General features: G+C 48.2%; 1 protein-coding gene across 1 annotated transcript in view; it reads right to left on the bottom strand.

Moving 5' to 3' along the window:
* The window catches only part of OGDHL (oxoglutarate dehydrogenase L), a 148945-nt gene that overhangs the window by 74002 nt on the left and 61823 nt on the right, over positions 1-13120 (bottom strand). Inside the window, exon 5 of the mRNA XM_075349014.1 lies at positions 61-176. Within this exon, the coding sequence (XP_075205129.1) occupies positions 61-176 (116 nt within the window). The remainder of the gene's footprint in view (positions 1-60; positions 177-13120) is intronic.

Raw genomic sequence — 13120 nt, 5'->3', positions numbered from 1 at the left:
GAAATTGATTAAATTACTGTAACACGGATAAAGTGGAGATTGGGACGTAAAATAACTTACCTCCAGTCGTTTTATAATTTCTCTCAAGGATAGGGATGTTTCACTCCCTCCAATGTAGGTGGTTGTTGGAAGGCGGAAAACCTTATCTAGATCTCCCTCGTGCAAGCCATAAAAACCTAAAATGTTTTTTTAAATAAAGACAAGATTTAAAGAAGTAAAAGATACAAAAAGTAGCATGAATTGGAAGAAAGATATCTAAAGAGATCTAGAATAAGCCATGCAAATCTGGGGTATTGATCCGAATAGAGCAGGAAACATGCTCATAACAGACATGCTTGTTATAGGTGGTTATAAACATAAGAAAAAACAGATATGAACATGACATTGGAACGGAAGAAAACAATGCACAAAAACACATCACGCGAGACATCACAGTAGGAGTTTTTTCTGACAAAAATCTGTCAAATGTTTAATTTCAAAGTAAATTTCTGGAGAATTGGAAGATGCTAAACATCTGTCTCCGTGGATGTTCTCCATCTGACTGCACAGACTTAGCACACTGATATATTGGTGGTAGAAGATACTGAAGAAAATGCCTGACCCCGGACAGCTCCTGCTTAGAATACTAATGTGTATTGCAACATAAAGTGATACAGAGAGGATGAAGGGCATGGAGGAATTCCAGAAGTACAGACTCGGGCTTTCTAGATTAATAAATTACTGGCATGGATATGAAAAGAAAAAAAAAAAACAGCATAAGGTCACCGCTTAATGGAAACTAACTTGACAGGTTAAATACACTATGAGTTACTGTCTTCTTAAAACCCGGCACACAATGATCAATATGTGGACGACGTCGCTCACAGCTGCTGTACTTAATGTAATGAAGATAAGCGAAGATGACGAGGTCCTTATTCCACGTCAAGTGAAATGAAGAAATCAAAACATCTTAACATTTAGAAGGTTTTAGATGCAAAGAACTATACAGAAAATCTAGGGTGTTTCAAAAAGTGTTAGCACCTGTTCTACAACATCTTCTGGGGCACAAAGTAAAAATGCGTGCAACAAAGGAAAAGCTATAATTGACCTTTTTCATGGAATTCAATTAAAATGTCAGATTCTAGATCTGTACGACAGCAATGTACAAAAAAAAAAATCATAAATCAGCTCCTTAAAATAAAAATAAATAAGAATGAAGTGGGTAAAATGAAAAACAACAAAGCTTCTTGAAGCGTTGTAAGCAGCTGGAGTTCATTAATCCAGAGCTTTATTATGCACAATACTATTCAGCCGCTACAGATCATCCACCTCTTTATGACAGATGCAATACCTTACACTCAAAAACACAGCCATCAATCACTCACACAGACTTTGGAGAGCGAGACAGTTCATAGCCCTGAGAAATAATACAAGGAAGGCGATGGAAACACAAAAGCTTTTGAGACATTCTGAATAACTAATCCTGAAAAAAAAACATTCCGTAAGTACAACAGGCTTCTTGGTGTCAGCTCTAAAACACCAGATACACAGTATAAATACAGACAAGGACAGACAAGGAATTGTTGGAAACCCTTCTGATAAACTAAGAAAAGTCACAATGGTTGCTAAAATAAATTGAAGCTGACAAAAATAATCAACTAATGAAAAATGATGGTAGCTTAGAAAAGATGGAAAATAATTTGACTATAGAATCATGTTAAACTAAGGTGTGCTGTAATCAGCATTGAAGGTATCTACAAACTTGAAATGAGACAGTCTGCCTATTTAAAGTTAGAAAAGTAGTCACTGTGCTGTTTGGCATCATCGTGTGTACACTGAACACAGACCAAAGTAAGCTAAGGCTACAAGTGACATGCGCACGCTGCGTTTTTTTGTCGCGTTTTTTGGTGCAGTTTTGTTGTCAGAACTTTCTGACATTTGACTTCCCAGCAAAGTCTATGAGAAGTCAGATTTGCTATGCGTACATTGCAGTTTGTCAGCGTTTTTTTTTTTTTTTAAGTTTATGACAAAAAAGCAGCAGCATGTTCATTCTTTCTTGCGTTTTTGGCAACATTTGTCATGAAAATGCAAGGAAAAATGCATCAAATTGGTGCATTTTTGATGCTTTTTTGTCACCAAAAATGAACTAAAAAAAAGCACCAAAAAAACGCACCTACATTACAAGCGTTTTTTTGACATTTCCAGGCTCTCTGTGACAAGGTGCAGTTTTGGTTGCAGTTTGTGTGCAGAAAAAAAACTACAGCATGCGCATGTAATGTAGCCTAAGGGGAGAGTTGTTTCAGGAGATTACTAAGAAAATTATAGACAAACATGTTAAATGTAAAGGATAAAAGACCATCTCCATACAGCTTGATGTTCATGATCATATTATATATCAGTGTGTGTATAATATATATGTGTATAAATATATATATATATATATATATATATATATATATACACATATATATACACACACGTACATACATACATACATACATACATACATACACACACACACATATATATATATATATATATATATATATATATATATATATATATATATATATATATATATATATATATATATATATATATATATATATATATATATATATATATATATATATATATATATACACACACACACACACCGTATATATGTAGTCATCCTCCCTGGATATAGCTGCAAAAATTGATGTCAAATTGAAAAAAATGGAGAATATGAATAGTAACCAGAGAGTCCAGAACAGCTTCCAAAGAGATTAGAGATGAACTACAAGGCCAAGTAACATCAGTGTCAAATCACACCATCTGTTGCTGGTTGCTGTTTTGGCCAAATGGGATTTCATGGAAGACTACCAAGAAGGAAGCTATTGTTGAAAGCAAATCATAAAAAAGTGAGACTGGAAATTGCCAAGATGCAAATTGACAAGCTACAAAGTTTCGGAAGAAAGGGTTTTGTCCAGATGAGATGACATATAATTGGAGCTTTTTGACACATCAGCGCTTTGTTCACAGATGCAAAAAAGAGAATTTTGTTTACTTACCATAAATTCTTTATCTTATAGTTCCGACATGGGAGACCCAGACCATGGGTGTATAGCTTCTGCCTCCGGAGGACACACAAAGTACTACACCAAAAGTGTAGCTCCTCGCTCCGGGCATATACACCCCCTGGATGACAAATCCAACCAGTTTAGAGCAGAAGCTGAAGGAGGACATCCACCCATAAGTAGAGATAGAGTAAAACACGGAATAACCGGAACCTCTGTCTACAACAACAGCCGGTGAAAACACACGGAACAAGAACTGCCAACAGGCAACAGGGAGGGTGCTGGGTCTCCCATGTCGGAACTATAAGAAAAAGAATTTACGGTAAGTAAACAAAATTCTCTTTTTCTTCATCGTTCCTTATGGGAGACCCAGACCATGGGACGTCTCAAAGCAGTCCATGGGTGGGAAATAAACAGAAACTGAGAAGTAGGCAAAACCTAACTTCACAAATGGGCGACAGCCGCCTGAAGGATGCGTCTGCCCAAGATCGCATCTGCCGAAGCATGAGCATGCACTTGGTAGTGCTTCGAAAAGGTGTGCAGACTAGACCAAGTGGCAGCCTGACAAACCTGCTGAGCCGTAGCCTGGTGCCTGAAAGCCCAAGAGGCACCGACAGCTCTGGTCGAGTGCGCCTTAATCCCCGGCGGGGGAGGCACCTGAGAACATTGGTAGGCATCGGATATGGCCGACCTAATCCAACGAGCCAGAGTCGGTTTAGAAGCAGAGAGACCCTTGCGCTGACCTGTGGTTAGCACAAAAAGAGAGGTGCACCGCCTGAGAGCGGCGGTGCGTGACACATAGATCTGGAGCGCTCGCACCAGATCTAAAGTATGCAACGCTTTCTCAAAGCGATGCACAGGGGCCGGACAAAGGGAAGGCAATGAAATGTCCTGGTTAAGGTGGAAAGGAGACACCACCTTAGGGAGAAAGTCCGGAGTTGGACGGAGAACCACCTTGTCTTGGTGAAAAACCAAAAAGGGTGATTTCGAAGAGAGCGCAGCCAAATCAGAGACTCTCCTGAGAGAAGTTATGGCCACCAGAAAGACCACTTTCTGTGAAAGTCGAAACAAAGAAACCTCCCTAAGAGGCTCAAAGGGGGGTTTCTGTAAGGCCGTGAGGACCAGATTAAGGTCCCAGGGATCCAAAGGTCGCCGGTAAGGAGGAATGATGTGAGATGCGCCCTGCATGAAGGTGCGCACCTGAGCCAGTCGGGCGATACACCGCTGGAACAACACTGACAGAGCCGAGACCTGTCCCTTGAGGGAATTGAGGGATAGTCCTAGCTGCAGACCGGACTGTAGAAAGGACAGGATGGTCGGCAAGGAAAACGGCCAAGGAGCATGGCCGGAAGAGCGACACCAGGACAGGAAAATTCTCCAAGTCCTGTGGTAAATCCTGGCCGAGGAAGACTTCCGAGCCTGAGTCATAGTGGAGATGACCTCAGAAGGAATGCCTGAAGCCGTCAGGATCCAGGACTCAAGAGCCACGCCGTCAATCTGAGAGCCGCAGAATTCTGGCGGAAAAACGGACCTTGAGAGAGAAGGTCTGGGCGGTCCGGGAGATGCCACGGCACCTCTCCGGACAGACGGAGCAGGTCTGGGTACCAAGCTCGCCTGGGCCAGTCTGGAGCAATGAGGATGACCCGACGGACCTCCATTCTGATCTTGCGCAGGACTCTGGGCAAGAGAGCTAGAGGGGGAAACACGTAGGCCAGACGGAACTGGGACCAATCCTGAACCAGCGCGTCCGCTGCCAAGGCCTGAGGATCGTGGGAGTGAGCCACGTAAACCGGGACCTTGTTGTTGTGCCGGGATGCCATTAGATCCACTTCCGGAGTGCCCCACTTGCGGCAGATTGACCGGAACACTGCCGGATGCAGGGACCACTCGCCGCTGTCCACGGTTTGACGGCTGAGATAATCTGCTTCCCAGTTTTCTACGCCTGGAATGTGGACTGCGGAAATGGTGGACTTGGAGTCCTCTGTCCACTGAAGGATTCGTTGAACCTCCAACATCGCCAGGCGGCTGCGAGTCCCGCCCTGGTGATAGATGTAGGCAACTGCTGTCGCGTTGTCCGACTGGACTCGAATGTGCTTGCCCGCCAACAGATGGTGAAAGGCTACGAGAGCTAGGAGCACAGCTCTGATTTCCAGCACATTGATCGAGAGGGCTGATTCGGACGGAGTCCAAGTGCCCTGTGCTCGGTGGTGGAGAAATACTGCTCTCCAGCTGGAGAGACTGGCGTCCGTGGTGAGGATCACCCAGGACGGAGACAGGAAGGAGGCGTCCCAACTGAAGAGTGACCGAGGACGAGGCGGATCGAGCCAGCACGAGCCTGTCAGAGCGACCTGCTCAGCTGTGCCAGCGACGAGATGCCGGACAGGAACAGAGGCAAGCTGTGCAACGGAGAGACCGAGGAGAGCCTGTCCAGCTTGCAGAGAGAAGCCAGTCAGGAACAGGGCACTGAGCGAAGGGGAGTGACACCCTTCTTGACGCCACCAGCTGAGAGCCCAGCGAGTCAGCTGCAGAGGCGCAGATGGAACTGGGACAAGGGACGTCATGACCCAGCACCTGCATGAGGTGCCTGATGGAATGACGGCGGGGCTTCAATAGAGAACGCACCGCCAGATGAAGGGACTGCTGTTTGACTAAGGGCAGCTTCACAAGTGCCGGCAGAGTCTCGAATTGCATCCCTAGGTACGTAAGTTTCTGGGTCGGGGTCAGAGCGGACTTGGGCAGATTGACAAGCCACCCGAATTGAACAAGCGTGGCGAGAGTGAGCGAGACACTCCGCTGACAGTCTGCACTGGACGAAGCCTTGACTAGAAGGTCGTCCAGGTAAGGAATCACTGCCAACCCCTGGAGGTGCAGAACCGCAACCACTGCTGCCATGACCTTGGTGAATACACGAGGGGCCGTGGCTAACCCGAAGGGGAGAGCCACGAATTGGAAATGTTCCTCTCCGATTGCAAATCGTAGCCAACGCTGGTGTGAAACTGCAATTGGCACATGCATTGGCATCTCTGATGTCGATGGATGCTAGAAAATCTCCTTGGGTCATTGAGGCAATGACCGATCGCAGAGATTCCATGCGAAAGTGCCGCACCTGAACATGCCTGTTGAGAAGCTTGAGATCCAGGATGGGCCGGAAGGAACCGTCCTTCTTGGGGACTAGGAAGAGGTTTGAGTAGAAACCTCTGAACCGTTCCCGGGCGGGAACCGGAACAATTACTCCGTTGGCCTGCAAGGATGCCACGGCCTGAGAGAAGGCGGCGGCCTTGGAGCAGGGGGGAGTGGACAGAAAAAATCTGTTTGGCGGGCTGGAAGAAAATTCTATCCTGTAGCCGTGGGAGATGATATCCCGCACCCACTGATCGGAGACGTGTTGAAACCACACGTCGCCAAAGTGGGAGAGCCTGCCACCGACCAAGGACGTTGCTGGCTCGGCCAGATAGTCAAGAGGAGGCTGCCTTAGTGGCAGCGGCTCCTCCGTTCTTTTGAGGACGCGGCTTCGCGCGCCAGCTGGGTTTTCGATCCTTGGCTGAGTTAGTGGACGAGGCTGAGGGCTTAGAGGATGACCAGTTAGAGCAGGGGTGGGGAACCTCCGGCCCGCGGGCCGCATGCGGCCCGCCAAGACCTTTTGTGCGGCCCCCGGGCAGATTCCCGGGGGTGGCAGTGCTCCGGCCACTGCTGTGATCTTATCGGGCGCCGGCCCTTTAAGGCTTCACAGGCGCTGCTAGCGCGAACCAATGAGCTCTTTCCCTGCATGCTCAGCACAGACTTTGTGGGCGGGTTTAGTCCCACAGCAGCTTCATCGTTTCCTGCATTGTGCCGCCCGCTCTACACCCCTTCTCCCATGCAGCGTGCCTCAATCAGTGCTGTCGCTCTCTGCCCCTTCTCCGGTGCAGCTCCACGTGCTGTGTGCTGCCCGCTCTCTGCCCCTTCTCCGGTGCAGCGTGCAGCTCCACGTCCTGTGTGCTGCCGCTCCCCGGCGCTGTGTGCCGCCCGCTTTCTGCCACTTCTCCGGAGCAGCGTGCAGCTCCACGTGCTGTGTGCTGCCCGCTCTCTGCCCCTTGTCCGGTGCAGCGTGCCCCCTGCAGTGCTGTGTGCAGACTCCCCAGCGATGTGGATCACCCCCACTGTTGAGTTCTCTCCAGTGCTCCTTCCCACCCCAAGTGCAGTGTACCCCCTACTGAAGTCTGTGCTCTGCAAGTTCTGTCTGTGCCTCCCAGTCTCCTCCTAGTGATGTCTGTGTCCCCCTTCCCCCTCCTTAGTGATGTCTGTGTGCCCCCCCCTTAGTGATGTCTGTGTGCCCCCCCCTTAGTGATGTCTGTGTGCCCCCCCTTAGTGATGTCTGTGTGCCCCCCCTTAGTGATGTCTGTGTGCCCCCCCTTAGTGATGTCTGTGTGCCCCCCCTTAGTGATGTCTGTGTGCCCCCCCCCTTAGTGATGTCTCTGTGCCCCCCTTAGTGGTGTCTCTGTGCCCCCCTTAGTGATGTCTGTGTGCCCCCCCCTTAGTGATGCCTGTGCCCCCCTAGTGCTCTCTGTGCCGCCCTACTGATGTGTGTGCCCCACAGCAATGCTTATGCCTCCCTGTGACCTAGTAATGTGTGTTCCCCAGCATCTCCTGTTATGTATATGCTCCCAGCCCCTCCTGTCATGGATATGCCTCAGTGTCTCCTGTGATGTGTATGCCCCAACCCCTCCTGTGATATATACATCACACACTCGGGTATATACATCACATTGGAGATGCTGGGGCTGTACATATCACAGGAGGGGCTGGGGGCATATACCTCTCAGGAGGGGCTGGGAGCATATACCTCACAGGAGGGGCTGAAAGCATATACATCATAGGAGGGAGCATATAAATGTCCCCAGCCCCTTGTGTGATGTATGTGCCCCCAGTGTCTTCTGTGATGTAGGTGTCTCTTGTGATGTATATACAGCAGTCCCAGCGTCTCCTATATGATGTATATACAGCAGACCCAGCGTCTCCTATGTGATGTATATACAGCAGTCCCTGCGTCTCCTATGTGATGTATATGCCAACAGCCCCTTCAGTGATGTATGTGTCCTGGGATTTATATACTCCAGTCCCTGTGTCTGTTGTGTGATGTATATAGTCTACCAATATTATTATCACAAAGAGTTGCCTGCGCTCCAGACCGAGACAAACCTGGAAAAGATAGAAGCAACATAAGTATCACCGAACATCACAGCCGCACCAAAGAGAAGCCGCTCCGGCCACCACAATAGGGGTGAGTTAATTAACTGTTTGACCAAATATAGTTGGTTCATTTTCACATTGATAATTTTGTGCGGCCCCCGAAGGTTGGCAGAAATTTCCAAATGGCCCCCGGCAGCAAAAAGGTTCCCCACCCCTGAGTTAGAGGAACGAAAGGAACGAAAGGAACGAAACCTCAACTGGTTCCTGCCCTGGACAGGTTTCCTGGTTTTAGTTTGTGGCAAGGAAGTACTCTTCCCGCCAGTAGCTTCCTTAATAATTTCATCCAGTTGTTCACCGAACAGCCGGGACCCAGCAAAGGGGAGCCCAGCAAGGTACTTCTTGGAAGAAGCGTCTGCTTTCCACTCTCGAAGCCACAAGATCCTGCGGATCGCGAGGGAATTAGCGGAAGCCACCGCCGTGCGGTGAGAAGCCTCCAGAATGGCAGACATGGCATAGGATGAAAAAGCCGAAGCCTGGGAAATTAAGGCAACCATTTCGGGCATAGAGTCCCTGGCGAGGGAATGTATCTCCGCCAGAGAAGCAGAGACTGCCTTAAGAGCCCACACTGCTGCAAAAGACGGGGAGAACGAGGCCCCTGCCGCCTCATATACAGATTTGGCCAGAAGGTCAACCTGGCGGTCAGTGGGATCCTTAAGTGAGGTGCCATCGGCCACCGATACGACTGTCCGGGCTGAGATTCTAGACACCGGAGGATCTACCTTTGGTGAATGAGCCCACTCCTTGACCACCTCAGGTGGAAAGGGAAAACGGTCATCAGAACTACGCTTTGGGAAGCGTTTGTCAGGACAGGCCCTGGGCTTAGTCACAGTGGCCTGAAAGCTGGAGTGGTTAAAAAAACATACTCCTTGCTCTCTTAGGTGAGGTAAACTGGTGTTTTTCTACCAGAGAAGCTTGTTCCTCTGACACTGGAGGATTGAGGTCCAGTACGGAATTAATGGACGCAATCAAGTCACTAATATCCGCATCACCCTAAGATAGATCAATGGGGTACATAGAGGTAGCGTCCGAGCCCACAGTAAAGGCATCCTCCTCGCCCTGTAATTCAGCTCGTGAATCAGAGCCGTGGGACGAGGAAGGAGAAGAGTCCCTGCGTCTCCGTTTAGGAGGACGGGGTCCGGGAACAGATAAAAAATCCTCTGTGAGCTCTGCAGAGCGAGTCGGAGCAGCAGAGGCGCCCTGAGAAGGGGGCTGATGCATGGTCAGCAGAGTCCGGGACAGCTGTCCCATGGAGTCGGCAAAGGACTGGGAGATAGCTTTAGAGAACGATGCTACCCAAGCCGGGGGTTCAGCCACCGGGGCTGGAGCAGCCGGAGGGACCCCTGAGGAGACTCCAGGCCGAGGCACCACCATGTTAGAGCAGGCATCACAATGTGGATAGGTGCTCGGTTCAGGCAGTATGAGCTGACATGCAGTGCATATAGAGTAAAGCCTTGCAGCCTTGCTCCTAATGAGAGACATGCTGCTGAGGTGGAGGCTCTGCAGTAAAGAATACACTCCGTCAGAATGACCCCCAGAGAGTGTATAATAAAGTCCACAACCAGAGGTTGTGGCTTACCAGACCGCTTTTGTGTGCCCTCCGGTTCCACAGCTTGGACCCCCAGACAGATGCAGTAGCTGCAGCAGCCAGCGCCGATCAGTGTGTAAACGCTGATAAAATGGCGCCGGAGTGAGGAGGGGGGGCGGGGTTAGGTCCAAGAGCGGGAACCGGAGGGCCAAGGGGATATACAGGGGAGGGAAACATCTCCTCAGAGAGGAGTGTCCTCCCCTCTGCTGAACGGCCAGTGGGCGGCGCCGCACTGTCCCTCTGCATGACTGACATGCAGGGGCAGTGAAATCGAAACTAGGCCGCATCTGAAGCCGGGGCCTAGATTTTCACATGCGGCCGACGAGCAGGCACCCTCGGCGCGGTTCTCAGGAAAAAAACAGAGAACCGGCCGGAAATCACAGCACAGTGACATAACACACTCTCCCCACAATAAATGTACAAGGGACCCCTGAATAACGTCTCAATACTTAGCTTATGAGACGCAGGGCCAGGTCCCTGGGGGGTGAGCGCTCCGTCCGGCAGAATCCTGAAAGGGCTGCGGATGGAGACCGGTATCCTGCAAAGCAGTGAGAACCGTGATGGCTCCCACTTCAAGCCAGAGCCTCAGGGGATGGTGAAGGAGCACGGCATGTGAAGGCTCCAGCCTTGTAAAATCAACCTTAACAGCACCGCCGACACAGTGGGGTGAGAAGGGACATGCCGGGAGTCCAGATTGGACCCGCTTTTCTTCCAAATCTTTGAAATCAAAAATCAGAGAATGCATGTGTGTGTGTGACCTCCTGAACACAAAGCATTGAACTGGTTGGATTTGTCATCCAGGGGGTGTACACTTTTGGTGTAGTACTTTGTGTGTCCTCCGGAGGCAGAAGCTATACACCCATGGTCTGGGTCTCCCATAAGGAACGATGAAGAAAATGAACTATTCAAGGAAGAAAACATTGTACCTACTGTGAAACATCAAGGAGGCTTGGTTATGTTTTGGAGCTGCTTTGCTGCATCTGGCACCAGGTGGCTTCACCTGGGCAGGGTACAATTAAATCAAGGCACTCTGGAGCAAAACGTGTCCAGTGTCTAAAAATTTAGTCTGAGTCACAGGTCTTCCAACAGGAAAATGACCCAAAATGCACAAAACATCCAAGAATGTCTAAGAGCAAATGTCTTCTTCTGGAATGGCATCTATGAGCCATGATCAAAATCCTATTAAACATTTGTGGAAGGAGCTAAAACCTGCAGTCTATAGAAGGTACCCTACACACCTAAGACACAAGGGGCAGTTTACTCATGAGAGGGCTGAAATACCTGCACGCAGGTGCAGAACAGAGATTGTAGGTTTTGCCTCAAAAGGCTGCAAACAAAATATTAAATTAAGTGTACAATCATTTTGGTCCTGGCAATTCTCATATTTTTCTGTTGAACCACAATTCAGAAGTAATGTCTGATTCACAGTTGAAAAATCAGTAAATTTACATTAAAAATTACCTTTGTCAGTTTCAAGTTACTTCAGTGCCCATAGTGGGTTTTTCTCATTTTAACAGAAGGGTACCAACAATTTTGTCCAGGTCTATATAGAAGGAAATAAATGATCTTGGTATTTGGGAGAAGTTAAAGTTAGGGCTCCAAATGTTATTGCTTGGGAGGCCACAATTTAATGAGGACCGGTCACCAGATCAAAAAGGGAAAAGCTTTTGTCATATTATTCCTGTTAATCTGATTAATTCATTTTTTTCTCCAAATCAGTATGGAAATATGGAAAGATATAGGCCTTTTTATTTAGCACTCATTTTTATGATTTTACATGGGAGTTGGGGCTCACAGGATTATAATGCAGAGTAAGACTAAAGTCATGCCCCGAGAATCCTGCGAGAATACTCAGGGGGCAGTAGGAATAACATAAGAGCAAAAACTGTCCAAGTGTGACCGAATCACGGGTCCTCTTTAAATTACATCTGTAATGACCGGGTCCATGGAAGAAAGGGGCCATAACTATATTCAGCTGGATGTGCCCCCTCATCCTTTTATCCACTGGGACTCTGGTTACATCTGTGCTTTTCACCCATTTCTAGAAAATGTTAAATGGATATATTGTGTTTGCCTCAGCAGCAGTCTGATCTTCATTGTGCACAGATGTTCATGTAAAGGTTATACTGACAAGCTTTCCAATGTCAGCATGTTGACCAAGCTGCTAAATAATGAATCACAGGAGAGCGGAATATGCATGCAATCCCTAATAAATATTCAACAAAGCTCAGACACATACAGGAGAAATCCAGCAGTCTGCTACACATATATACACACACGCATACTAAAGTAGACCTGTCAAAAACTTTAACCACCCCCAAACCATTAAATATGACTATGTAGCCCTTTTAGAGAAAGATAGTAAGGCCCAATGCGCTTCCAGACATCTTTAAAACACCATTTCTCTCTGCTGATGCAGCACTTTGTGGTCATAAACGGATTGTCTGGCTTCTGTTTTAAAGAGGTACCCCATAATATTAATGGCATTGGGGTGGTTAAAGTTTGACAAGTTCCTTTTAAAAAAAACGGTTCTCTGGAAAAAGATGTTATCACCTGAGACCTGTAAATCGGCAGAAGAAGGAGCTTTTATCCCTGTTAGGCTGCTTTCACACATCCGGTTTTTCCTGTGCGGCACAATCCGGCACTTTGCAGGAAAAACGCAACCGTTTTTTTTTTGCTGCCGGTTGCGTTTTTCCTGCATAGACTTTAATTAGTGCCGCATTGTGCCGCATGGGCTTGTGTTCCGTCCGGTTTTTGACGCATGCGGCAGATTTAGCCGATGCGGCGGCCGAATGGAACGTTGCCTGGCACGTTTTCTTGTGCGGTAAAAAAAACCGCATCGCGCCGCATCCGGCCGATGCGGCGCATTTTTCAATGCATGCCTATGGACGCCGGATGCGGCAAAAACCGCATCCGGCCGCCGCATGCGGTTTTTGCCACTGCGCATGCTCAGTAGCATGCCGCAAGCGGCAGAAAACGGACGGGCCGCATTTAAAAAAACTTATGCAAAGGATGCGGCTTTTTCGCCGCATCCGTTGCATAGGTTTTAGAGCCGGATTGGCCGGCTCTGCACCTATCGGATGTGTGAAAGCAGCCTTAGAATGAAGGAGCAGTATGCATGCTTGATTGCCATCCATACTCCATAGTATATAAATGGAGTAGCGATTAGCAAATGTGTAGAGAACACGATTTTGTGGCCCTTACTACTACTACATAGCGTCTGTTTGTTGGTGCAGTCTTCCTTACACAGTACACAGCGTTTCGCAGT

Source organism: Anomaloglossus baeobatrachus, chromosome 5, assembly GCF_048569485.1.
Source record: "Anomaloglossus baeobatrachus isolate aAnoBae1 chromosome 5, aAnoBae1.hap1, whole genome shotgun sequence".
In the NCBI taxonomy this organism is placed as follows: Eukaryota; Metazoa; Chordata; class Amphibia; order Anura; family Aromobatidae; genus Anomaloglossus; species Anomaloglossus baeobatrachus.
Note: the sequence above shows the minus strand (reverse complement) of the source record. Positions and strands in the feature narration are given on the sequence as shown.